The sequence below is a fragment of the Microchirus variegatus genome, assembly GCF_963457635.1.
Source record: "Microchirus variegatus genome assembly, chromosome: 17".
Taxonomy (NCBI): domain Eukaryota; kingdom Metazoa; phylum Chordata; class Actinopteri; order Pleuronectiformes; family Soleidae; genus Microchirus; species Microchirus variegatus.
The window spans coordinates 14,541,953-14,560,364 of NC_139818.1; the positions used below are offsets into that span (position 1 = coordinate 14,541,953).

The 18,412-nt window shown below is 42.4% G+C and overlaps 3 protein-coding genes across 3 annotated transcripts; 1 reads left to right on the top strand and 2 right to left on the bottom strand.

Moving 5' to 3' along the window:
* Positions 1 to 1,288: 1,288 nt before the first annotated feature.
* On the bottom strand, positions 1,289 to 6,008 carry prph2a (peripherin 2a (retinal degeneration, slow); the record flags this gene model as incomplete). The annotated part of the gene is made up of 3 exons (XM_083903421.1): positions 1,289 to 1,495; positions 3,922 to 4,168; positions 5,428 to 6,008. 3 exons carry the CDS (start codon positions 6,006 to 6,008, stop codon positions 1,289 to 1,291), a joined length of 1,035 nt encoding a protein of 344 aa, XP_083759547.1.
* Positions 6,009 to 7,723: 1,715 nt separating this feature from the next.
* On the bottom strand, positions 7,724 to 9,251 carry tbcc (tubulin folding cofactor C). The gene has a single exon (XM_083903887.1). It carries the CDS (start codon positions 9,231 to 9,233, stop codon positions 8,196 to 8,198), a length of 1,038 nt encoding a protein of 345 aa, XP_083760013.1. The 5' UTR covers positions 9,234 to 9,251; the 3' UTR covers positions 7,724 to 8,195.
* A 3,014-nt stretch (positions 9,252 to 12,265) lies between these two features.
* Positions 12,266 to 17,955, top strand: bicral (BICRA like chromatin remodeling complex associated protein). The gene is made up of 12 exons (XM_083904142.1): positions 12,266 to 12,371; positions 12,574 to 12,619; positions 13,024 to 13,072; positions 13,192 to 13,257; positions 13,511 to 14,767; positions 14,863 to 14,911; positions 14,992 to 15,032; positions 15,624 to 15,673; positions 15,789 to 15,934; positions 16,037 to 16,131; positions 16,214 to 16,316; positions 16,420 to 17,955. The coding sequence occupies exons 2-12, from the start codon at positions 12,579 to 12,581 to the stop codon at positions 16,899 to 16,901; spliced, it is 2,379 nt and encodes a 792-aa protein (XP_083760268.1). The 5' UTR covers positions 12,266 to 12,371; positions 12,574 to 12,578; the 3' UTR covers positions 16,902 to 17,955.
* Positions 17,956 to 18,412: the final 457 nt, after the last annotated feature.

Genomic DNA, 18,412 nt, shown 5'->3' on the forward strand with positions numbered 1-18,412 from the left:
TGGACTCATGGGTTTTATAAATGCAATCAACGGATTTTTAACTAATTTTAAGAGACTTAACCTTAAACATAATTACTACAGGCCTAAACCTGACACTGATCCATAACCTGAACCTAACCTCAGCCTAACTTTACATGTACATTATGGGGACTTCAAGTTCCCATAATGTGACTGTGTAAACAGATTTAGGTCCCCACAACATAAGGAATACCAGGTATACACACACAGGACATGTGGAGAGTCATCCCACACCCATGTGAAAGCACTAATACCTTAATTGGCCTCATCCTATTGACTTAATCAGGAACCCTGTGGCACTTCACTGCGTGACTTGACTCTCCATCTCAGGTCTTTGCACCTCAAGGTCAAGACAACATGACGTCACAGTCAGATCACATCTCTAAAATCCTTTATTCGTGTGCACGGTCGACATTTTCTACACAGACAAAAAAAAAATCATATGGAAAAATGCTTTACATGGGTTTAAATAAAATATTTAGCTGAAAAAAAAAAGTTTAAATCTTCTCCATCATTTCTACACTATGTACAAAGACAGCAATATACAGACACACGTGTCAATATACAGATACTGAATGCACAAAGAAAACATTAAAAGAAGGATCTGAGATAACAGTGCAGGGTTCAGGAGCCAAGATTTAGCTGCCAATTTTCAGTCATCCTCCACAGGATTGGAGTTGTTGCCCCCTGCTGCCGATGCCCATCCCTCCTCCTTGGACTCATGCAAAACTCAAACCCGATTCAGTCGATTAATAATTTGACTCCATCACATGGAGCTTCACCAGTGGTCACTGTGGACAAAGGTGGACTTGAGTATAAAAAGAGGGGAGTGTTTGCTGTGCCTATAAACAGTAGCTGCTACGAGCCAGAGCACTATAGATCATGTCAACATGGTTAAAACCCAGTGTCTCCTTTGGGCTGTAAATATTTTCCATCTGCACCTCTGGCTTAATGAGAGGGGGGGTTGCATGGCAACCACCGTCCCCACTACACTATGTACAGTCATATCATATATATATATATAACTTTAAATTTTGAACTTTTTATTATGAAAAAAATAAATCCAAATTCAGAATCCAAAACAGGGAAATCTCTTTAAATGTATTTTTGTGTCACTTGCTTGGTCAGGGGGAAAGTAAAAATTTGAAAAAAAAGGACTCATTCTACTTCTTCCTCTATATGTATGAATATGTCATATTATGTATGCAATGTGTTGCAGAGAGTCCATTAAAAGGAGTTAGTGGTGTCAGTTTTGGCAGGAAGGGTTAGTTCAGCTCACCGTCTCCACCGCTGCCTCACCGCCCTCATCCACCTTACCACCTTTGGTCAGAGACTTCATTTTGGCCATGATGTCAGTGAACGTCTCCTTCACCGTCTTCTCCAGGATCCAGCCTTCGCTCTCGCTCTCGGGGTCCTCGGGGTTGACCAGCGTGGACAGGGAGCTGTCGATGTACTGCAGGCCGATGGTCACTGCGACCTGGAAAAGACAGGAGCACTTATGACATAAAACCTGGGAACCCCCGAACCTGGGACTTCAGAAGTTGAGAAGTTACTGTGTGATCATCACATGAGCTCTGTGGCTCGGCGTTTTCTCAATAAAACACATTTAACAAACTCACATTACACAAATACTGCTCGAGAACATACAATTTAAGGTACTACTCAACCATTTGGTCGACCACACTTTAAGTCACTATACCTCATTGAAAAATGCATCAAGCTGAACTCACTAACACTTAATGTGGCTTATTCTGAATGTTGTACTTTATGAATTATGCAAACAAGGTTTATTATGAACAGACGTCTCAACCGTTTGGTAGAGGCCTGTATCTGAAATATTGTAGGGTCTCATTTAAGAAAAATTAAAAATTAAACAAATATTGATTTTAAATAAAATAAAATAATAAAAAATGCAAATGCTTTTTTCTTGGTGTGTACCTTAAAGGATTAAGACTAGCTTTTGAAAAAGATAGGCTTATGATTATCATCAACTAAAGAAATACTCATGTGAAACTAAGATATAGAAAAACAATTAATCTAATCATTTGACAGCAATGCAAATGGTAGTTACATTATAGCAGATGTTATTTTATATGTTATTATGAGACATCGTCCCCCTGGCTCTGGGAAATATTTATGAACATTTTCATTTTCTAACACTTAAAGAAAGAACAATATCCCTCAATTGAGAGAATATTCTGCAATTAATGAGAACAATTGCTATTTGCAGCCCTGCTTCAAATAGCCTTGCATGTTTTGCATCATCATTGTTTAAAATAGGGCGACAGACAACATCAAGAGGACAAACAAAATACATGTCATACATTTGAGATTAAATCCACCAGGCACAAAAAGAGGAGGGGAAAAAAAAGGTGTATATCTCAGAATAGAAAGTAATCTAACCTTAATGCCTACCATAAATCACGAGGCAAGTAGGATGTCTGTTACTATGAATAGAGACCTCAGCTCAGAAGATCAGTTCTCCAGGAAGTGGGTCTGTCTTTGTCACAGATTACTCCATCTCTCCGTTATCTGTGTCAGCATAGAGATGTGTTGCGTAACTACTCTTAAAACCTGACTCAGTCTCCATATATCATTGATATCCTAGTGGTTGGAGGAGGAGTTTGTCTGCAGGATTTCTGGGATAGAGGTGTTTTCTAAATGAATAATGCTTGGGCTGTTAAACTCTAACCACCCAGGTCATCACTGCTAACAACAGACGCCGTCAGAGGCAGTTACATGATTACACTCCGAGTAGAAAGTCGCAGGTGAGATCCTAAGCTGCACACCGACTCTTGCCAAAGGTAACGCGGGGGTAACCCGATCGTATGGCAGGAAGAATGTGAATCAGGTAAATAGGATAGAGTTGTTTGGGAAGGAGATGCAGTAAGTGGATGAAAGTGGGGATGGAATTTAGAGAGAAGGGGAGACAAAGGGAAGGAGGTGTGGAGTTTGGAGATGCCAAGTGAGTCAAAGCTTTGCATGTTTGTGCACAGGCTCTTTACCTCACTTCTTAAAACTGGGCCACCAAAGACCTCATTGGGATCATTACTGCAGACTGAAGCATGTGCACAAGTGCGGTGTGGAAACACTTAGGATGGGCTTTAAGGTGACAGCCATTCCCTACATGGCAGATGGTCCAATACAGAAAATATGAGAGAAATACTGCAGTTGTATTATACTGTAATGATGATGATAATGAAGAACCATAATATTAGTCCTCCATAGTATTCTCTAACGTAAAACCTAAATGTATTCTGAAGTGTTTTCAAAGTGTGAACAGTAATTAAAGTAAGTAAAGAAGACACCATACTAGAAAAGTGTCAATTTAACCTACTCTGAAAACAATATTTGTTATTTGAACAACAGAAAATACTTTTAGTATGAAGTGTGTGTACTTCTTGTCAACTGCCCACCTCTGATAAATGCTTAAAGGTGCATTATGTAATAAATCTAAAGCAACTGGCCATAAAATCCTCCTAATATGTCACAGAGACTCAGGAATAATGTTCATATAACAAACTGAACTCACCAACAACAACAGTAAAGCCAAAATATTTGCATTAAAAATATATATTTTGCAGACTGCAAATCATGTTTATGTTTTCAAATCATGTTTTGACATGAGGCGCCATCTACCGCCGTCTACCAATCATTGCAGTCAGTAGAATCTCAGCTGCCGAGCAACCATGGGCTGCCAGTTACATCAGAAAACGAAACCTAAAAGACCTCTGTATTTTGAATTTCAATGTAGTAACCGTTTTTGGCCACATTCTTACATGTGGCGCCTTTAATTCAACTGCATCTGTGAGCTTTTCTTATTGAAACTGTGTCTCGTGAAGTGTGAGGTGAAAATCAAACACATTTTCAGTAATTTCCTCGACATGCTTCTGTGGTTCTGACCTCTAGCATAGTGATCAGGACCACAAGGGCTCCGATGGTGGTCATCATGCCTCCGTAGTAGGACAGTAGTGCATCGCGGCAGCCGCGCCTCCATATGTTGAGCTCCTCCGTGTAGTGGTCGTAGCTATAATGGGCAGAGTTGTTGGTCATCTGAATCTGGATGCAGGGTCTGGGGGAGCCGGGGTTACAGCAGCTGAACGGCACTCCGTCCATCAGGTACTGGCCATCCACGTTGCTCCCAATGCGGCTAAGGGGAATTAGGCAGTGTCATGTTATGGTGGGATAACAGGTCACACTACATTATATGAAGTCAGCCTGAACTACAATTACCTGAGGTATAATTAGCATGTTTTCTATCAGAACGGAAACAATTGCCAGTGACACCACGATGGAATATTACCACGATATTTAAGTCGGCATACGATCATATATTTCGATATGCTCACATCAACACATTTTTTATGGTAAAAGCAATATAAAATCGCCACGCAAAAAACACCGCAATATTTTAGTGTAGCACACCCCCCCCGCCCATACTGAATACAACCTTTTGAGCCTAGAGTAAGATGTGTTGCACTCTGTGTTCACTGGATTAGAGTCATACGACTTTTATTGTGGTCATTCTTTGTTATCGTGATCTGATTTTAAAGGGTTGGATCTTCTGATCTTGTCAGGCTAGTTAAATGATTTCAGGTAAAAAATAAAAAGGTGCATTTGTTTTCGAGTCTGTGCTAATTCTGAACAGCGTATCTCAAGCTGTGACTGATGGATGTAGGTCAATGGAAAGAAACTTGTTAACAGATTACTTGAGAGAGTCCAATATAGATCAGGGATTTCCTGGAACATCAATACCTAAAGAAACCCAAATCTGAAAACCTCAAGGACATGGAAATCATTGAAACTGTTAAAAGAGCCATTAACACCCTGATAGGAACGTTTAGACAGTATACTGGACAGTGCTGTCGCTGGAGTGTTGCCACATCCTCTCCTGATTGGACATGTCATGATTCTTAATTGACAAACAACTAGAGATTACGCACTGATTATGCATTACCCTACAAATCAATCCTCGTCACAATTGCCCTTGTTGTCCAAATAAATAAATCATTGCTAACAAAAATGTGTTAGAAACATGTCACTTATGTCTGAACTGACACAACGTACATTTAATCCAACTCTTGCCTTTGTGACCTAATCAGCTCAATCCGTAAAACTGCCTAGTAACCTCTTTTGCCCTCCAAAAGCCCCAGTGCCACGCCCCCATCTTTTGCTGTCACCATTTCCGCAGCGATAATCCTTCATGGACGAAAGTGACACTCACTTTGACCTTCCTCCACCTCAAATCTACTTACACTGAACTCTAACTTAACTATAACTACCCTTGCTCCTGACTGTCAAATACAATGTCTTTGAGCCAAAAAGAATAATTTCACCGTCACCTTACACATGTTGTGTCTCTAAATATCACAGGTTATTGATAAGAGTTTTTTAAATGTCGTCACTTACTCTTTGACTTCCTTTGCAGTGAAGTCCAGGTAACGGTTGCTCACCCACTGAATCTCAAACCAATCTCTGTAGTTGTCATTTCCACAGCAGCGAAACTCCATCTGCATCAGGTCCAGCGTCCTCTTCATGTAGCACCGGCCCGGCGTGTCCGTGTCTTTGTAGTACTTCATGCCATTCTTCAGGCCCTCAGCCAGGGTGAACTGCAGCGGGATCCTCATCAGGAAACACAGCAGAGCGGTCACGAGCAGCAGGGCATTGAACCCCACACAGAACACCAAGAAGGTCTTCAACATGGGCTTCCACTTTACAAACTTGCTCGGGTCCAGCGAGTCGTAGCAGATTTTGCCCCCTAGACCGTTGATGGCGCAGGCTATCAGACCCATTAATATTAGCAGATTGGGTAAGAAATGGCTCTCATTGTTGTCCATAAGTTCCGAGCGCTTCCGCAGCTCAATCTTAAAGAACAGGCCCATGCTGAAGAGCAGCACGCCGGCCATGACGGCAAACCAGTACATGAACCAAACTGTCTGAGCGAGCTTCACTCGCTTTTTCAGGTCAAACTTGACCAACATCAAAGCCATTGTTCAATCTGGTATGTATCCTTATCTGTGCAGAAGTCAAGTCGTATAGATCAGCAGGGACTTCAAGATACTGGGAGATTATTCCTTAATTTATATAAATGCTCCTTCCTTTATCAGTCTGTGGTCTTTGTCTTCTGTTGTTTTCGAGGACTCCTCTGGCTGGTCCTACAGGACAGAAGAGTCAGCTCTGACAGTAATCCATTCCACATCAAAAAGGCAGAGATGAAAAACCCTTAAAGAGTCCCAGAGTGTTATTTCTTCAAAGCGGTCTCCATTCCTATTGTGACAGAAATGTTTAAATTGTATGAAGCTTAATTTCCCACTAAACTTTTTTTTCCAATTTTCCTTCCTTAACGCACAGGTGAAGTTAATCGTGATGTTCCGCTCTCTGCGAGAGGCGGAGGAGGATTGCCTTGGTTACTCATGATTAAACTCAAAGTTGCTGTACGTCATGCTAAGCCCCTGTAAGTAGCCTGATCCAATTTAGAGAAATCCCTCCACACAAGATGAGCCTGATTATAAGCTGCAGTCAGGGGCCATAATTGGTTTGAGCGTTCACGTGGTGAAGAGTTGCCTTGATCAAATGTGATGGCATCAGCTGAAGTCCTGACAAAAACCGAGGAAGATAAAAGTGGAGTTAATAAAGACACTAACCATTCACAGGGTTCAACGCAGGTCAGATGTTTTCACAGTGGAGGCTTGATCCATTCACGAGGCAAGCAATTCAAGGCTTTGTCGATGATTCAATCATACCTAAACACATAAACCTTGAAAATGTACAAAATACAATGTTAATCAACTTGGATATATAACAAAATATAGGAAAAGTCTTGCATGCTAATCAATTCAAGTGATTTACATTCCCTCAGTAATGAGCTTCACTTGCTGTCTTCAACACTGTGTGGTAGAAACAAAAGCACATACACAAAACAAAGCCTTTCCAATTAAATTTCACTGTGACTGGACGTAAAAATTGCAATGCTGAACATCTTGCAGCCATCTCCTGGATATACCGCGTGTCTTTCTCCATTCATTTACAAATACAGTTACTATATATTCTTCACAATTATGTTGCTTATCAATATTTGTCCTCGAGTTACTTTAAATTCTATGGGATGCAGCTGTTTCTTCATTATGACGTGAAAGGAACGTCAGGCTGTGCATTGAGAGGTGTAATGCTGCCCTCCACAGTTCTTTACACCCATATACCATTAATAAGCAGTACATGTAAACATGCACTCAGCAGTTTCCAACACATACAATATAATTGCAACACTTTAAGTGTTTGTGGAAAGTGTCGTTAACCTCTAAAACATGACTAATTATTGACAAATACATCAACATCTTTGTCTTACAAACTTGGTAAGGAGAACAAAATGGACAATTTAAATAGTCCTTATTTTGGTTTAGTACTAATCTGACTATAGGATTATTGATTCTGTCATTCAAAATTGTTGCTGGGTTCATTTGACATTGACTTTAAATGTATTTGTTGTTTAATGCATGACACACAAGAAAAAATAAGTAAAAAACACAAGTGAGATTGAGTTGCATTCTGAAATCTCTGAAGGTTTGTGACATTCAACGAATGTCGAGTGTCTGACAATACCTTGTCACTTACAATGACATATCAGATATCTGGGTCAGAACGCCTACATATACATATGCATCTATTTGAGGATTCAAGAATAATTAGGAAGAAGCAGTGATAACATTCATTGTTTTATTAGTGCTAATTAGTAATTATTATTTCAGTTTCCATCTTATTTCAATAAGTGCGTTTGGCCTGGCATTGTGGTGCAGTGGTCTCTGACCTCTAAGCAGGGTACATGAAGGTTTTAATCCCAGTGTGCATGTTCAACATTAGTTGTGTTGGACATTTTGGTCTTGTCTTTGAATTCATCGCTAAATTGTCAATAGGTGCAAATGGTTGTTTGTCCAAATACGTTGGAACTGTGATACCCAGTCCAGGGTGTACCACACCTCTTCTCTGCTGGGATCGACTCCAGCTTCTCTATGACTTTTAAGTAGTATAGATAATGATGGACAGATGTTATGTTACTTAATGTATCTTCTACCTTGATTACAACAGCAGCTACATTGGAAAAAACAGGCACTGACTTAAAAGAAAACCCAACTGATTTAATTAGGTGTCGGAAAGGATATCATAATTTTGGCTTCAACATTCTAGTCCCAGTTAGTTTTCCTGTCTGCTGTGGGGATGAGAGTCCAGTTGGGGGAAGGTGTTCCTGCAGCAAGCCAGTTGAAGTCATCCACCTGATTCCAGTTGTTTATGTCTTGACTTAGACCAGATACACGATAGTCCTCCTCCAGAGTGGGATAAGACCAGGAAAACGGGGCAAAGCTAACACCATGACAGTCCTCTATGATGGCTCGACTGGTGACGTGCAGATACACCTGTGTGTCTGTGGTGCTGTGGGTCCGCAGCTGCTGGCAGGGGAAGCTCAGTGTACTATTCTTGCAATGATCTACAAACACTGAGGTGGTCACCGGCCCGCACAGGATCTCACAGCTGTCGATGTGCTTCAGGTGCAGCGTGCTGGGTGAACCGAACAGACGGACCTTACAGTTGGACAGGTGACTCAACAGAACATCTCGTTTCTGAATCTCCTCAGATGTTTTGGTCAGATGCTCACTGTCCGTGTTGAAGAAGCCGCACAGCTCTGAGGTGGCGCCTCCACCCACCTCATGTGGACCTGCAGGTGTGGGTGCAGCATCAGGTGGAGAGGAGTCTGACACAGGCACCGAGGCTTTATCAGCTACTTTACTGCGAGCTCGAAAGGCAAACTTCTTCTTGGGAAGAGCATCCTCTCTGGTCTCAGCAAGAGAGGTCTGGAGTTTCTGGAGACCAGCCTGGGCTTGTCTCAACTCGTACTGAGTCAAGAACAACACGCTGTCGTTGAGAAACTTTTGAAGCTGCACAGTTTTGACCGTGGCTTCCTCCAGCCTCTGAGTCACTACGGCCCGGTCCGCACCGGAGCAGCTGGACAGCAGCTCCTCGATACACACCCGCTCCCGCTTGAAAGTGCTGGTGAAATACTCGAGCTGTTCCTCCGCCACGGACAGGCTCTCTTTCGCTTCCTTCCTCCGCTCGACATCATCTATTCTCGCCTGGTGCCGCTTCTGAAGACGCTCTTGCATCGTACCCACACCGGCGTCACCAGTAAACTCGTTTTCCTGACTAACTCCCTCGGAGGCGTCCATGTTGTTGCTGCACTGACACACTTGTTGGCGGAAGTGATTCGATTCGTTTCTTCTTCATGGTTGTCAACAAGCGATGTGACACGGGCACAGCGCCACCTACTGTAGCGGAGGTTGTGTACGCCTTTAGAACAATTAATGTTATGAGAGAGAGGGAGATATCCCTTTAAGCTTCATCAATATGCTGTATCAACCGCATAGAAAAAGAAAACGAGAAACTGTGCACTTCCATTGAAAATACATTCAAGCGCTTGCGCCGTTGCCTCTGATCCGTGCGCAGTCTGCCTTGGAACGTACAGATGAAAGGCGCAAGAGGGTTCCAAACATGGCAGAAAAAGTTATATATTTAAAAATAAAAAAAAGTTGTTGAGTGATTTTTGACCCACATTCGGAAGGTAGTGATATAATAATAATAATAATACTAACAATAACAACGATAAGACTACCACTACTACTACTAATAATACTAGTAATAACAAAAACCGGAAAACAATATTTAAATTAAAGTTATCAATTAAATCTTAAAAATACACCAAATTTGTGTCAAAATAAAAGTTAAAATGTTTTATCTATCTATCTATCTATCTATCTATCTATCTATCTATCTATCTATCTATCTATCTATCTATCTATCTATCTATCTATCTATCTATCTATCTATCTATCTATGTCAATAGTAGAAGTTTTCCTATTAAAACTGAAGTTATTACTTTTATATTTACAGTTCTCAGTGGTTCTACCTGAGTGACAGCAAGGTGTGGCACATACCTACGCCCTCTGCTGATTTTAATGATTAAACTTGACTTGATTTATCTGCTAATCACTTGGGCTGAACGTCGTGCTACTATAACATAAATTGAATATGGGGAAATGCGTGTTTATTAATCACTTATTGTCCTACATGTATATTTCCTATTCAAATTGGTGGAGATGCACGATGCCGCTGTGGACTGCTGATGTGGGTTGCCTGCCTTGCTCTGTGCACTACCCCAACAACCCGTGCGGTGATGGCGAGGAAACCCCGTTGACAAGGCACTGCTTTTTCATGACGGTGAGTTTCCCTTTGAGTGTATTATAATTTTGTGATAAAAATTTCAAGGAAAAAACACACACAACCTCCTTCCTCCCTTCCTTCAGGGAGGGTAGAGAGTTTGAGCGGAGAGAAAAATCTATCCGAGACAGAACAGGGACAGTGAGAAAAATATATGAGTGGGAGAGGGAGAAGGAGGAGGAGGAGAAGGAGGGGGAGCAAATTAAAAGTTGCCAAATGGAGATATTGGGTTTCAAGCTGAGTGAGACAGGAGTAAAGGGTTTGCCTGTTTAGAGTCGTCTTTATGTTATGCTAATCGCGATCATTTCGACGCTGCGTAGTCATGTGTCATTTTCGACGGATTGTAGCCGACGTTTTCCAAAACGGCTCTCGCCGACATCGCGGCTAGCTAACAAGAACAGGCCGTCGTTGAGCGTTAAAATGTCGCAGCGTGGAGAGCTGCCCGTCCAGAACACGGTCTGGTCCAAAATAGCAGCCCGGTGGAAACGCGTCGGTTCGGCATATCGAGACAAATGTGACGCTTTTTGTGCTGGCAGCGGAACCACATAGCGGACGAGTGAATTCCTCCCCGACAGAGAGAGAAAGACGGAAAGAAAGAAAGAGAGTACGTCAGCGACCAGCAGCCACACAGGCTGGACGAAGGGCGTTGTGTGCTGCTTGAATGCGATTATCATTCTGTCGATTCAGTCTATTTTTGGAAATAAAACTTGCAAGCTGAACATTAGCTGGCTCCTTAACCCAGCAGCGGTAGCTTACAGCCCCAGAGACCGGATTGCAGCAGGGACTAGCATGGGTTCCGTCGAAGCATTCATGCTAAGGGGGATTTCGGGGGAAAAAGAACAAATTCGACTTCTAAATTGCCCACGGTGTTCAAACGCTTCGTGGAAATGTTTTTATTTTTATTTTCACAACCTCGACGAGATAACACATTTAAACACAGCTTCAGATGGCTCGTTTTATGCCAACAATGTCGCTCTAGCTCTTCGTTTTCTTGAACGCTGTTAGAGCGAATGTTAGCCTTTGCAGTGGGTTTACGAGGTCTGGCTACAAAGCAAAAACCAGTTGATTCAGTCGTCGTCTTGATGTAAATAAACCGTTTAGTAAAGGCATTTGAAATCACACTGTCGTTTGAAGGACAAATCTGCCGGTCCACCGAGACAAAGATATCGGTGCAAAATATACTACATACTGTGGTGTAGTTGGCACTGGTGCTTCAAAAGAAAACACCTCTCTGTGTATTATTCAATTTAAGTTGATTTATTTGTCAGTATAAGTAACTGCAGTCAATGTAAACTGCGCATTTTCACTGTATCCCTGTCGTTCTTTGTTGTCCTGAAATCAAAGATGGTGGCTGAACGTGTCTGAGCTAGAAAGACAGCCTATGGCATGTAACAGCCATTTTGTAGCATTGCAGCAACATTTTGCACAGACTCTATAACACATTTCCCCCAACTGACAAAGTATCAACACAGCCCTGCCTATCAAATACCATTTAATTTAAATACTGAGATATTCATCAAAATAAGTTGATGGTTTTGTATACAAATATTACCTCACACATTTACAGTCACTCACTTTGCTAGTTCACAATGGTGTTCACTGTCTCAAGGTTGTTTCCATTTTATCAGTCGCACCAAGATGGCTGCATATATGCTGGCTGACAACATGAAGCCACCTCTTAAATGTACAACCTCGCAACAACCGCTCATGGTATAAATGGAGAAGGGTGGAGTTTTACACTCAGATGGCCGTCTTCACTGTGTGCAGACACTAAAGACAACCAATGTGGGACAGGAGAGGAGGATACTGGGTGGGAGTATGTGTCAGTTGACAATCTGTAGGAGGGGATCAAGCCATTCTGCCCTTATACATTCATCTCCCATAACAGTGAACACAATATCTGTACCCCTCCTACTCTGCACCCCACTGTTTCACACGACCTCTCCCCCCTCGTTCACTACCACACTGTATCTCACACATGTAATTTTGTAATCTTACTAAATCCAGTTTCTCACCCTGCAGCCCAGCCTACTTCAGGAAATAAGATTAGAAGATTAGATGACTGAACCCATGCTTCCTGCTGGAAATCTGTGAGTGAGACACCTTACTGTCAACACAATGCACAATCTGAGAAGTAAAAACAAACACAAGTGATCAACTTTGCACCAGTTAATGAAGCTAGTGGTCAAAGGTCCCCTCTGATTTAAGCATGCATGATTCAATCTGTAGTTCACTGCAGCCTTCTTCCATCTCGTCACATCTCCTCATTAGCTTTATTCCATAATCTTTCAGGTGCCATGGATGATGAGGACGATCGCCATCTTCTGGATATTTTAGGGTAAAAATTCCTTTATTAAATTAGCTAACGTGATACGAATAATGTACGTAAGCAATGCATGCATTTGTCATCATTAGGGGTATTTACAGTGTGGTCTCACATATTTTACATTTGGACATATTTCACTAAAATGATCAAGCAATATTAATAGCAAGGTTCGGTTTGTAATCAAAGACACACATATCTACAAGCTAGACATTTTCATGCCATACATCATTGGAAATAACTGGAGGTTGTATTAAATGTGTGTTGTTGAGGACACAAGGGATAATTCAAGATTAGACTATTAGATCTGGTATGATGACCCCTAAAGGGAGAAGCAGAAAAAGAGAAAGAAGCATTATATCAAACATGTTTAAAATATGTTTTGTGGCCATTAAAAGTTTCTTTTCCATCGTTTTCAGGGATGTAGATGCATTGAATGACTATCTCCATGGCAACAACAGCAAGTCCGTGAGTAACCGACAGAACTCATTCAAAGTCCTTTCTTACAAAGTTGTTCAATAAGAGGCTTCTTCCAATGCAAAAGCTCATTTTGTTCTCTGTTAAGTTCTGTCTTTTTGTTTTTGCAGATTGAGGAGGATGATGTAACAAATGCAGCATATGGTTCAGATGGATCTTTCTTTGCTAGTGATGCAGTAAGTATACCCGCATTTACCTAGATCTAAGCAGCACATGTACATTTTAGTTTATGGTAAAATATTTGGTTTCTGGCAATTAATTAAAGCTTTAACACAGCATATTTTTCAGTCATTGTCATGAAAGTTGTTAATGAGGCTGCTGCGTAAGGTTGTGAAAAGCACAGCAGACCCTGCCTTACAGGGTAAGTTGCCTTTTATGTGCAAACAGTTTTCCACTTTCCCCTCATTTTTTTCTAAATCCCTCATTTAGGCTGGCTCCAACACTGGACTCAAGGATGGCTCTTCTTCAATGGGTGAATTCAGTGACGATTCAGCTGGGGCAGGCCTCCAGCTCTCCAGCAGCCTGTCATTTATCGAGGATGAATTGGTGTCTGGAAACTCCCCTGGTGACGGAGACCTCGGAGGAGAGGACCAGCCCTTTGACATCCTACAGAAGTCTCTTCTGGAGGCTGACATCACTGAGCAGACACTGGCTCAGGAGGCCTTACTGGACGCCCAGCCTGCTCCCACCCTAGTGCAGGCTCCGGTTCCTTTCCCTTCGCAGCTTGTCTCGGGGGCTTATGGAGGAGGAGTGGGTGTGGTTACAACGGCGGCAGCTGCGTTCCCCACCGGCCAGTTTCAGCTGCCCAATGGCTCAGCCCCACACATCCAGTTGTTAGGCTCCTTTGGGGCCAGTGGGGGGGTGATGACTCTGAGTAGCTTGGAGAGAACTCCTCAGATTTTGTTAAGGCCAGGGGCCCCTGTAGGTGCTGCAGGGGCCACAACAGGGGGGCAGGTGTTTGCTCCTACTCAAGGGCAAGTAGGCCAAGTTGGCTTACCTTTTAAAAACATCCCTCTTCAAAACATCATCATCCAGAGAGGTCCGGGAGGGACACAAACTCTTGTCAGACCTATCCAACCAAAACCTCTTCAAGCTGGGGCTCAGACTGTCTACAGCCTTGGTCTTCAGCCCACTTCCAATACCATGGCAAATGTGATTAATGCTAACACCCCTGGTGGGCAATATACAGCCAATGGCTCTATTGTAGTCCAGCCACCCATGGAGCACCAACAAGTACAGGCACAGACAAACATACCACCTGGACAATTCTTACTTCCCAGCTCTTTGGCAGTAACTCCAGGCAGTACCATCCACAGTGGCCCCACAGACTCTAACTCAAATACCCTAATCACAAGTCAGAATGCAGTGCAGATTGTTGCAGGGCAGAACTTCACTGCACCACAAAGGGGTCAGCTTATTTTGAATCAGGGAGTAGTCACTGGATGTCAGGTCGGAGCAGGTGTGACCCAAACATGGACAGGAGTTTCCTGTTCAAGCTCTGCTCCTGTGCAGACTTCATGCGCCCCTGGGCGGCTAACCCTGGTTGGCCCAGCTACTGCATCGGTTGTCGGTCAAGGCCAAGTGTCGGCAAGCCCTGTGCAGCGCCTTCTAGTCACTCAGACTCAGAACTGCACTGCTCTGTCCCCCTTACCTGGAACTGTGACACAGGAGCAAAATTACAGACAGGTATAATCTCAGATCACTGTTTATTTATTATTCTTTTTTTATTACCGTCTATGCAAGAAAACTATCATCTGACCAACTTGTCTTTCATTTTTCAGAATTCTACATCACCTGCACTCAACCAGACACAACTCAGCAACATTCATGGTAACAAAGGCTTTGATCAGCTCAATATGTGAATAAGTATACTCTGCTGCACAAAATGACAAAACATATCTCTCTCTTAGCTATGAAAACCATGATGCAAGATTCAACGCTAAACTCTCAGGTAAGTTCATTTAAAAAACAAAAAAAAACTTGTGTACATTTTAGGGCTGCCACTAACCGATGATATTTTCTTTTGGATTATTATATATATTGTGACATTATTATCAGCTTTGCATGTGGTCAGGCAAATTGGACATATTTATTTTGGCCAGTGTTTCCCAACCCTGGTCCTCAGGGAACACTGCCCTGCATGTTTTAGATGTTGCCCTGCTCCAACACACCTGATTCAGATGAACAGCTCATTATCAGGCTTCTGCAGAGGTTGATGATAGCTGACCATTTCAATCAGGTGTGTTGGAGCGGGGAAACATCTAAAACATGCAGGGCCGTGTTCCCTGAGGACCAGGGTTGGGAAACACTGATTTAGGCTATCTAAAGCTGCAGCAAGCAGTCATGCTAAGTGGCTATTATCACCGTCAAGGGCTTGTAATTACTACCCAATAACCACAGAGACCAGGGATCTAAAAAGTGTTGTTACTAAGACCAGGTTTTGGTCTTCTATAAGATGACAGCCCTGTTACTTAAACATTAGATTAAGCTTAAGAGGACAATACAAATGTTAATTAATTTTTGGTGCATTTACTTTGTTTAGGTCAGTACGCTGAAGCGGCCTGCCCTTCAACCACTTACAAGAGATGGAATGTGAGTATGTTTTTGAGATGTATTATGTCGATATTCATCCTTCTGAGGACGTTGAGTCGTTGTGTATATATTTTCAGCCGTTGACTTTTCCGTGATTTTCCTTTCATTTCAATAGGATTTTACAACAGCTGGTGAGGGATCATGCTAGAGTTCATACTCCAGACAGACGTCAATTCAACTCGGTCAGTGATGCACTGCAAAGACTTCTCCCGTACCATGTGTTCCAGGGGGCTCCACCTGACCAGGACGAGTTCTCGCAGGGTACGGAATTTACGGGAAAACTTAAAACATACGTCACAAATATTGCACATTTGGTAAAGTAAAAGTGGTTTTGAACTAATGTAAAGGTTTGTGTCATTACAGTGGACGACGAATTTGAGGTAGTTGCGACTCAAGTGTTGAAGAGGACCCAGGCCATGGTGAACAAATACAGGCGACTGCTGCTGGTAGAAGCTGAGGTATGTGCATACATGAACAAGTTGTTGTGAGCATGTTTCACATTCTGACGAGAGTCTAACAGGATGCCTTCCTCCCTTAAAGCGTTCAAGTCCATCATCGGAAATGGTGATGATTGACAGGACCTTTAACCAGGAGGAACGAAGCAACCTGACACAAGACAAACGAATGGTACTAGTGGATCCAGGTAAGAAGAAAAACTACACGAGTAAACAAGTTTGGAGAAATAATTCTGCTGTACGTCGTTTTTAAACTTGTCTTTTCTTCTGTCCCTCTTTTTTATTTTATAGACAGCTTCTTGGAAGACTTCTGTTGTGGGATGAAATCCAAACTTTTCCAAGATCCAGCCCCACCTCCGTCCAGCAGTAGTTGGAATCAGGCAGACATACACGCCACAGAGCCACCGTACAGGACAGACTCCCAGCCCGCGTTTGGAGATCCGGGAGGGGGTGAGGCTGTAGGATCAGGTGCAGCAGATAGACTCCACCCTCAGCACTTAGAGAACAAGAGTGTCCTTGAACTAAAGAGATCCCAGCAGCACTGTGGGCCAAGCAGCACGAGCAGCAACAGCATAACTGCTGCTGACAGCTATAACCAAGGTAACCCCTCACCTTTCGCAGCAACGCCGCAAGGACAGACACACTACCAAGATTCCCCCCACCTGTCCTCCCATCCGATCCAGCCCCAGTACCCACCTCAGCTCACTTCACCCCCTCACCCTGACACAGACTCTGCTCTAGAGGCGGCAGTCAACAGCATCCTGGAATGTTAACACTGAGGCTTTTCATATCATCCTCCAGTGTATTGTTTTGACTTCTTTTTATGTGTGTATGTGTTTTTTTTGTTTTATATGACAAACCCCCCTGTTGTGCTGTTTGTTATACCATCGCAAAAAGATCCCTGTGTGAAGAGAGGTGAACTCTTCCGTCAGTTCCCTGGTCTTTGTGAGATGATCTCTGGCCATGTAGCATGTATTTGCTTTTGTATTTCTTTTTCTTTAACTTTAAAATATAATGTAGGAGTCAAGGTAAACATAGGCACTGAAAATTACCTATAATGATCCGGGAATTTGTGCAATGCAATGGACTGACAGATGGAGAATGATCTTGTGGTTTATGTGAGCATTATTTTACAGGTACAGGGACGTCCGTAGCTTGGATGTCGGTTTTCCTCTCTTCACACATGCACACATACAGATACGCGCCATTAATATTATTACGTGCCAGCTAATTACCCCCCCCCCCCCCCTATAAGTTTGCTGAATGACCAGGATGTGAATGGGGGACAAAAATGACGACAGTGCCTAATTGTAGGTTTTTCTTTTTGAAGTGTTTACATGAAGAAGCTGTATTCAAAAATGTTTCCTTTTGACTATTTTCTTTCCCGTATCACAGATAAACACAGTAAACGCACGCACATATGCTTTAGTACACTGTGTCCAGTAGATAACACGGTTCAGAGGTGAGGGTTTCCCTTTAGGGTTAGACTCATTCACATAGACAAATTGCACTAAACAGACTGTTGCTTTTTTTCAGGAACTATATGATTGCAGCTGTCGTAGATCTGCGGTGTGTGTGTGTGCGCGCTAGGCTGAACAGAATGTGAATATTGTAACCAAACCAAAATTTGCCTGCTTTCAGCTGCCTGCAACAAGGATAACCTCTTACACTAGAAACCAGTCAGACTAGTCACATTGATAAATATAGACGTGTTACTGTACCCAGCTATGCTCAACCCCCCCCAGTGCTTCAGTCACATTTTCTTGGACATTTTTTTCTTTTGTACCTTAAAGGTATGCAAGCCCTGACACAGACACAACAAGGCAAATCTCCATTTCAACCACTTAAAAAATAATAATACTTTTACCACGCGTCTGTGTCAGGAGGGCCAAATCCTCAGATTGAGGAAGATATGTTAATCTTTTTTGTTTCTTTTTTAACTTATTTTTATTTCCTGATTTTTTTTTAGAAAGGATATTACAAAACACGACTGTTTTGTTTATCGTAATTTGTTACCAATTTGTGAACATGACAATGCTGTCATTGGTTTGAATGACCTTGAAAGGTCAGTGATTGTATGTAAGTCTTCAAATAATGATATAATGATCATATCTGTCAATCTATGCTTTAATGTCTTTGCATCCCTGTCAATGTATGCGTGAGTGTGTGTGTGCTAATCTGAATTTCTACTCATTGGTCCATGACTAAGATTTCATGTAGTCTGGTGGTTTGATTGCCACACTCTGGGCTTTGTTCCCAAGGATGTTTTTTTTCAGTAGTACCG

Excerpts from the sequence above, each read along its gene's own strand:
- tbcc (XM_083903887.1), bottom strand. The coding sequence starts at position 9,233 with ATGGACGCCTCCGAGGGAGTTAGTCAGGAAAACGAGTTTACTGGTGAC.
- bicral (XM_083904142.1), top strand. The coding sequence starts at position 12,579 with ATGGATGATGAGGACGATCGCCATCTTCTGGATATTTTAGG. Across the intron at positions 13,073-13,191 it reads ATGGCAACAACAGCAAGTCC|ATTGAGGAGGATGATGTAAC; the intron begins GTGAGTAACCGA and ends TTGTTTTTGCAG. Across the intron at positions 15,935-16,036 it reads CCAGGACGAGTTCTCGCAGG|TGGACGACGAATTTGAGGTA; the intron begins GTACGGAATTTA and ends GTGTCATTACAG.